The following is an 8,093-nucleotide window of genomic DNA, read 5'->3' as shown; positions in this document are numbered from 1 at the left end:
TTTTTCAAATTATTTCGCTACCATTAACTGAAACTCAGTGGCCCCTAAGCAGTAAGTCACCCTTTCTCCCTTCCCACCCTCCAATAGCCACTAATAAACTTTGGTCTCTAGATGTTTGCCTATTTCATGTATAGGGGATCATATAAAATATGCTTTTGTGTCTGATTTATTTCACTAAGCATTTTGTTTTCAAGCTTCATCCAGGTTGCAGCATCTATTAGGACTTTGGTATTATGGCCAAGCGGTATTTCATTGGGTATATATGTGTGTAGCACATTTTATTTATCCGTCTGTGGATAGATTTTTCAGGTCGTTGCTGCCTTTTGGCTATTGTAACTAGTACGACAAGGATCAAGTTTGTTTGCATTTCTTCTTTCAATTATGTTTGGTCTATATTGAGTATTGGGTTTTGGGGACATCTGAAAGTTTTTTAAGGAACTGCTAACCTCAAGGTTGGTGGTTCAGATCCATCATTCACTCTGAGGGAGAGCGATGAGGCTGATCTGGTAAAGTCTCAGAAACCCTCAAGAACAAATCTATCCAGGGCCCCAAGGGTCGCTAGGAGCCACAGTCAACTTAATGGCAGTGGGTTTGGGTTCTTTCCGTAGTTTTTTTGTTTGACTTTCCTGTTTTCCACGGCAGTGGTGCTATTTTATTCCATCAGCAATGGATGAACGTTCTAAGTTCTCCATATCTGCTCCACCCCCACCCCCGTTGGTGTTTCTTGTTTGGGTCATTTTCCTCGATTGTCTCTCTTTTTTACCTGTTGCTTTTGCTGTTGTTACACCATCATGCACGCAAAACCCTGACAGTGGCATGGGAAGCACTCCTCTCCAGTCTTAGGGGGTGCCTGAGACGCTTTTCTCCAATTTACAGTTGGGAGTGGCAGGTGCACAGAGGAAAGGACTGGCTCACCCAGCAAGACAGGTCAGGGAACAGAGGACTTGACGTTTGGAGGGCAGGGGGAGGTCATTGTAGGTACTGCCTGGAGAAGAGCCCCGAGAGGAAGTGGCAGAGCAGGGACTGAGCGCGAAGCGGCGACGAGGCTTGGGGATCTGTGGTGATCTGGGAAGAAAGTGACATGTGGACTTAGGAAGCAGCGCCTTCAGTCCAGCTCGGTGCTCGGACTTTGTCCTTAAAGACTTGCTGTCCTTTATGGAGGAGGCCCAACAAGCAGGTCATCCAAGGTCACACAGGCCGCCCGAGTGGTTCGGTAAGAATTCGAGCCCTGTGGATAGAATTCCGGATGGAGAGCAAAGCCGGACCGTTGTGGACATCCAGAACCAGCATGTAGGACGTAGCCTTGTAGTATTTGAGAACCACTGGCGGTTTCAGGCTGCTTTCTCTGAGTTTCGTTTTCTAGCCCCCCCACCCGCAACCCCTTTACAGTGGGGTGTCCGATCTGTGAACGGGTCCAAACTCCCAGTCCGCCTCTCTTTCTGGGAGCATGCGTCCCGTTCCAGCTGGAACCGGTTTGGCGGGGCAGTACGAGGGGCGGAGCCCCCTGTGCTCGGGCATGCGCGTGCCGACGTGGGCGCGCGCTCCCTTTCATGGTCAACCAGCCGGGGCGTGGGCTGGACTGAGCGCCTTGCGCGCTTGCGCAGAGACCCAGCCGCGCGCGCGCACAACGGGCCACGTGCCCATGGGGCTGCGCGCGCCCCCGCCCGTCCCCGGGAGTCCCGGGCGACGCGCGCGCGTCTGACGCGAGAGGCGGGGCGGGGCGGGGCAGGCTCTGGGCTTTAACCCAGAGGCCCCGCCCCTCGGGCGTACAAAACCGGAGCCTCGGGCCGCGTGAGGGAGGAGGGTGAGTGCCCGCCGCTGGCCGCAGCTGCCGCCAGTCCGTCCTTCGCTCCGTCCGTCTGTCCGGTCCACGTCGTTGCCGCTGCCTCCTCAGCCCGGACGCCTGGGGCCCGCCCAGCGCCGCCCGGAGCAGCCGCGGCCCCGCGAGGAGAAGGGCGCCGCCCCCGCCCCGGCCCTGCCCCCGTCCGTCCGTCCGTCTGTGTGTCCACCCGCCCGCCCGCGCTTCCGTCCCTCTGTCCAGCCGCCAACCCTCCGGCCGGTCTCCTCGCTCCTCCTGCTTTGTCTCTCGCTGGATCGCTGTCTCTTTGTCTCTGTCCTCGCGCTCCCTCACAGCCCCTCCCTCGCTCCCCGATCTCGGGGTCCCCGTTCCGCGCGCTCCTCATCCCTCACAGCCTCCCTCTCTGAGCGCCCCTTTCACTCAGAGTGCCCGCAGGTCTTTGGGGATCTCCTCTTCAGAGCACCCTCCGTACTCCCCAGGGCACCCCTCTGCGCTTGCTGCACATCCTTTGGGGGTCCTCTCGTGCCCCCAAGCCCCTGGGGTCTCCTCCTCAGAGTTCTCAGCCCTTCGGGATTTTCCCTCTTCTGGGTGTCCTCCATATCCGCTTTGCTCCCCGAAACCCCTTGGGGTCACCCTCGTAGAGGACCCCAACTCTCCCCTGCACCCTGACTCCCCTTGGCTTCCCTGTCGCTGCTTCTCTGGCCTCCGAGCACCGTCGATATCTGGGTGGCGTCCCCTGCCCTCACATCCGTCTCCGTGGTCCCTACACTGTTTCTTACGCTGAAGACGGTCCCCCTTTGAGCCTGCTCCTTTGCCCAGCGCTCTTGGCTTCCTCGCTTTCTGTGCCCCAGCCCCTGTCTCCCCTTCTCTGCTCCCGTGTCTGCCCCTCTCCCTCTTTCTGTCTTTGCCGGTCTCTGGGTCTCTGACCCCTTCCGGCCCTCATGGCTTTGTGTCTGGAGCTCTTGAAGCAATGTGAGTGGTGGGGTGTCCATGTCGGCCGGAGTGGAGCGGAGTGGCCCGCAGGCTGGCCGCGGCCAAGGCTCCGGGGGGGCTGGCACTGGGGCGAGGGCTGATGCTGGGCGGGGGCTGGGAGGTGTCTCCCAACAAAGGGGGCCTGGGTGGGTGGGGCCAGGCTGTCTGGCAGTGGTGGGAGTGTGGGGCCTTCATGCCCTGAGGCTTCTGCTTTAGTTGCTTGAGTGTGTGTGTGAGGTTGGGGGGTGCCACTAACTGGACACCCCTGCCCGCTTGGCCCTGCATGGCCTGGCACTTTGTGATCGCATGTGGGCAGGCCTGGGCTATTTTGGAGCCTGCAGGATGTGATATCACTTGGGCGTTTATTTAGCCCAGCTTGGGGGTGGGGTGGGGGCTGTGCTCTTGCTAGCTTGAGTAATACCATTTTACAGGGGGTCAGCGTCCTAGGCAGCTGGACCATGGGGTCTGGGCCAGCATCTTGCAGGCCACCCAAGCGGGCAGTCGAGCAAGGTTCAGGGCTGCCTTAGATAGGCTGAGAATCTTGATTCAGGGTGAAGATGGGTGAGAGGTTCTTAATCTGACCACCTTTGAGTTCGGGTTAGAAGTTTGGAGTCTGAGACCTCTGAGGTTGGGCCACCTTACAGCTGTGTGACCTTGAATGAGACTCCACCACCCCAAAACTCAGTTTCCCCATCTGTAAAAAAAGGATGTCTGCCAACCTCCCCCGGTTGTTTGGAAGCATATAGATAGAAAGGCATGACATGTGTTAGTCTTCCTAAGTATCAGAGAAGGAAAGTTGCATGTCCTATGTCCACAGCTAGCAGAGCTGGGACAGAGATCCCCCAGCCTGGCCCTGAACCCGCCACTCCACTGCCCTTGGCTGTTCAGGAATACAGCTCATCCTTTCAATAGATCTGGGACTCACTGTGCCTTATTTAGGACTCAAGTCCTGCTTTCTCTTTTCCAGTTTTAAAGGTAGGCAGGTGTGTCCAGGGATGTGTGGGTGTGCCCACACATGTGTGAGGGAGAAGGAGCAAGCGTGAGTGCGCTGGGAGCCTGTTGGATTGTCCTTCTTAAGGCGGGTCCTGCCCGGCCAGTGGCATTTAGGAATAAAGTCTCTTTCTAGTTGGCTTGCCTGCTTCGCTCTAGAGTTGGTGAACAAAGGCCCCAGCTCAGGGAGGCTCCGCCGACAGCTGAATTCTTGCTGTCAGGGAGCCCAGGATTCCCTACGACTTTGGGGCAGGAATTGAGATCAGCTGTTGTAGCCTCCTTGTCTTACAGATGAGACAGAGGCCCAGAGAAGGACAGGGACCCACAGAATCAAGCCAGGACTCCTGGGTCCATGGCACTGTCTCTAAAGAGATCACTCTCAGGCTGGTGTTACCCGCCCACTGGTGGGTAATGACAGTCTCTTAACGCCCATTGGCCTTTTACTATGTGCCTTGAGCTTCACACATTACGTGATCGTGTGGCTGGGGGTGGGGAGAGAGAACTTGGCTCCTAGTCTGGATGTGAGCATGGGTCAGGGTTCTGGTTCCTACCTTCTCATCTGCTTTTGGAGATGAGAATTCCCCAAACTTCAGTGAGTTGACTTGTAAAATGAGAGCAAGAATCCTTGCTCTAAGCACTGGAAGCTTAAAGAAATGCTACAGGGAAGATGCTGAGGTTGAGGTGAGGTTTCAGACAAGTGTTCAAAACCAAACTGACTGCCATCAAGCCCATTCTGACTCAGTGACCTTATAGGACAGAGTAGAATTGCTCCCTGGGGTGTCCAAGACTAAATCTTTACAGAAGCAGACAGTCTTATCGTTCGTTCTCAGGCAGAGGAGCCTGCGGGTTTGAACCACTGACCTTCTGGTTAACCCATGTACCATAGCTCCTCCTCTTTCTCTCACGGGGTTTCGATTTTTCCATCTGAAAAATGACAGAGTTGATCTCTTGGGTAGCTCCACTTCTGACATCTAAGGAGTCTAAGGTAACTCAAAGGTCACCTGTTTGCACCTGGGTCTCATCTTATTAGTTAAAGATGTGCTTAATCACAGACAAAGGAGTAGTGCTCATGACCTGCGCTGGCACGCTCTGTAGGAGACAGGTCCTGGCTGGGCAAAGGGTCGGAAAGGCTGCCAGGAGAAAGGGGCAGTGTGTGAGCTGGACCGGGATGGCTTTTTAGGATTGGGACCAGCAGAAGGGAAGGGATGACTTAAAGGCCCGTCTCGGCGAAGGGAAGCGTGTGAGCAAAGACAGACCAGGAGCCACAAAGAAACCAACTTCGGTAGAGGAAGAGTAGCTGAAGGTGGAGTTGAAGGCATCTGTTGCAGTCATCCATGTCTTGGAGGGCTGGCTTCAGCTGCCAAGTGGAGTAGCCTGAATTTGGGAAATGCTGCTACCCAGCTGCTCCATAGAAGAAAGACCTGGGGATCTGCTTCCCTAAGATTCATGCCAACCTAAGCCTGTTGTCGTCCAGTCGCTTCTGACCCTTCCTATTACAGGACAGAGTAGGATTGTCCTCAAAGTATCAGTTAGCAGTGGAGCACTGGACCACTATGCCTCAGGACTCCTTTCCGTAAAGATTTCAGCCTGGAAAACCCTGTGGGGCAGTTCTGCTCCATCGCCTGTGGTCACTGAGGTAGAATGGACGCATCTAACAACAGCCATCTAACAATAGCGCCTTTTGCAGAGAAGAGTGACCCCACGGAGCTGGTCTGTGGAGTCCACCTAGACCTGGGTGAAGTGGGAGAGGTGGGGGTGGGGAGCAGATTCGGGTTGAGAGGAAGCATTGCTGAGGGGTCTGAATGGGGCAGGGGGCAGTAGGGGAGAAGGGGGTTGCGCGCTGCAGAGGGCATCTGTTGGGCCAGCTCTTGGCCAGGCCTGAAAATGATACCGCCTGGCTCAGCCCTTCCACCAAGCATGTTATGCTACTGACCCAACTACTACGCTAGGCTGCCTGTGGGAAGCCAAGGAAAAATATGTGTGCATAATTCTGCTCTGGTCTTTTACAAAAGCTTGAAATCTGTGCAGTTCAGGGACTCTACCATCTTAGGAAATAGACCATATGAGAACTCAAACCAAGACTTTGACTCTGCATCCTACTCCTTGCTTTAGGCTTCTTTGGTCAAAAGCCTGACCGCTGGCCCCTCAGACCATTCTGTAACTTCAGTTCACCAAGGTTCTACTGAGCCCTTACCGTTTGCCAGGCTGGAAGACAATGGGGATCAGAGGTGAACAAGCCCTGTAGGGTTTTGATCTGTTGAAAATCACAAGAGATTTCCTGTTCAGAGAATCTAAAACCAAGAGTGCCTATCTGAGAAACATGGCTGGTCACAGCTCATCTCTCGTTAAACTAAAACACCAAACCATTGCCATTGCTGATTCTGACTCACAATGACCCTGTAGGACAGAGTAGAAATGCCCCCTTTGGTTTCTGAGACTTTTAACTCTTTATCTGTCAGAGCGGCTGGTGGATTTGAACCACCCAATGCCTCACCCACCGTTGTCCCCAGGGCTCCTTCAGCACTCTGGTGGGGGTAAAAACAGCAAAGGCTTGGTTTTACTAAACCTCAAGGAGGAGATCCCCTTGCTAATAGTCAAACTGTACTAGAGAGTAGAGTGTGTGGGCGTTAGAGCCACCTGGTTTTAATTGGTTGGCATCACTCACTGCCTGTGTAATCTTGGGCAGATTACTGTCTTTGAGCTTCAGTTTTTCCTTCCCCTAGAAACTCAAGATAATCACATGTACGCTGTAGGATTGAGGGGATTAAATGAGATTATATGTGTATGTACATACATATGGATGTAAGGATAACTGATACATGTGAACTCCTTTCCCCTCCTAGTAATATCTGGGTCACTTCTCTCTCTGTGGAAACAAGACAGGGCCTAGCCTTTCCCCCAACCCGTCTTGGCTGGAGTTCAGGTAACAGGGAAAGCACCTTTGGGCTGGTCTGATAAATAAAGGGCATAATCCCATCTCGAGAGCTGTGTGAGGCATTGTGTAACCTGCCAGGCTCTTTCATGACCCTTGTTCCTAACAATGGTCCCAGAAGGAAGTCAGAAGCCCGTGGAGTTCTCTCTTCATGGGATGAGTAAAGAATGGGGACCCAGAGAGGCCATGCTCCGAGTCCCACAGCAAGGCAGTGTTAGTGTGGGGGGTTCAGAGCGCAGGCGCTTGATTTGTCTTCCCCGCCCCCCAGACCCACAGCTTTTAACTCCCAAGTGCACTGCTTCATGTGCCTGTTAGCCCACTCCTCACACTGCCTTCTCGGGCTTGCCATCTGTTCTGCAAGGAAGGATTGCTGACATTTCCCCAGCTTCTGAGGTCATCACACAGCTAAACTGGCCTAGCTTAGGCCTGAGTGGGGACTAAGTCATCCCCTCCCCTAGCTCTCATTCTGAGCAGCCAGGACACACGACTCCCAAGACCTGCTGGGTGGAGGCACTAGGCTCTGCGGTTTGGTGATGCCCTCCAAGGCCCACACTGTTAAATGCCACCTCCTCCATGAAGTCTGTCACTGCTGGCTCTGGAGTCAGACTTTATTGAGCCCCAGGTGCAGCTTGCTGAAAGTATGTTCTTGGTGGTCACTATTTCTCTGTCCCTAAAGTTCTTCATCTGTACAGTTCAGGTTCCGGGGCTGCCCCCTGAAAGAGTCACTCTGGTAGGTCTGGAGGCAGGAATCAACATTTAAACAGACCCTGGTTTTGATAGCTGCCACCTGGGAAGAGCTGGTGTCCTGGGTTTGTGGTCTAGCTTGGCTTATCTCGGCCGTGTGACCATGGGTTGCCCAAATACCTGAACCTCCGTCTCCTTCCGTATTACCTTGGAATGGAAATACCCACTTCACAGGAAGTGATAGTGTCACCTTTGTTTCAGGCAGTAGCCTTGGTGGTATAGTGGCTTATGAGTTGGACTGCTAACAGCAGGATTGGCAGTTCAAGCCCACCAGCTGATCTGCAGAGAAAAGATGAGGCTTTCCGCTCCCATACAGATTTATAGCCTTAGAAGCCCACAGCAGCAGTCCTCCCCTGCACTATAGGGTCACTATAAGTCAGAAATTACTCAATAGCAGTGTGATTGTTTTGAGTTTTGTGTCGGACAGGATAGCTTGTTTCCAAAAGTTGGCCACCCCACCCCCACTCAGCCCTGGCACCATCTGTCAGACCTGGCCAGGATGAGGGCTGTGGAATTGAACACCTGGGCAAAATGAAATCGAGTCATCAATCAGAATTGAATGGAGGTGGTGAGGTGTGGGGGGCCAGATTTCCAGCCCTGACTACAGTTGGTCCTCCAGTTGGTCCTTCCTGTTGTAGTCCCCTGCTGAGAACATTC

The 8,093-nt window shown here is 53.9% G+C and overlaps 1 protein-coding gene across 2 annotated transcripts in view; it reads left to right on the top strand.

Moving 5' to 3' along the window:
• Positions 1-1,819: 1,819 nt before the first annotated feature.
• Positions 1,820-8,093, top strand: part of DLGAP4 (DLG associated protein 4) — a 57,988-nt gene continuing 51,714 nt past the window's right edge. Inside the window, exon 1 of one of the 2 annotated variants that reach the window (XM_075563678.1) lies at positions 1,820-2,770. In XM_075563678.1, the coding sequence (XP_075419793.1) occupies positions 2,740-2,770 (31 nt within the window). In that variant the 5' untranslated portion in view covers positions 1,820-2,739. The remainder of the gene's footprint in view (positions 2,771-8,093) is intronic. The other variant, XM_075563677.1, reaches the window with a different exon arrangement.

The sequence above is a fragment of the Tenrec ecaudatus genome, chromosome 12 (genome assembly GCF_050624435.1).
Source record: "Tenrec ecaudatus isolate mTenEca1 chromosome 12, mTenEca1.hap1, whole genome shotgun sequence".
NCBI lineage: Eukaryota > Metazoa > Chordata > Mammalia > Afrosoricida > Tenrecidae > Tenrec > Tenrec ecaudatus.
The sequence above is the reverse complement of the archived record's forward strand: the minus strand, read 5'-3'. Positions and strand labels throughout refer to the sequence as shown.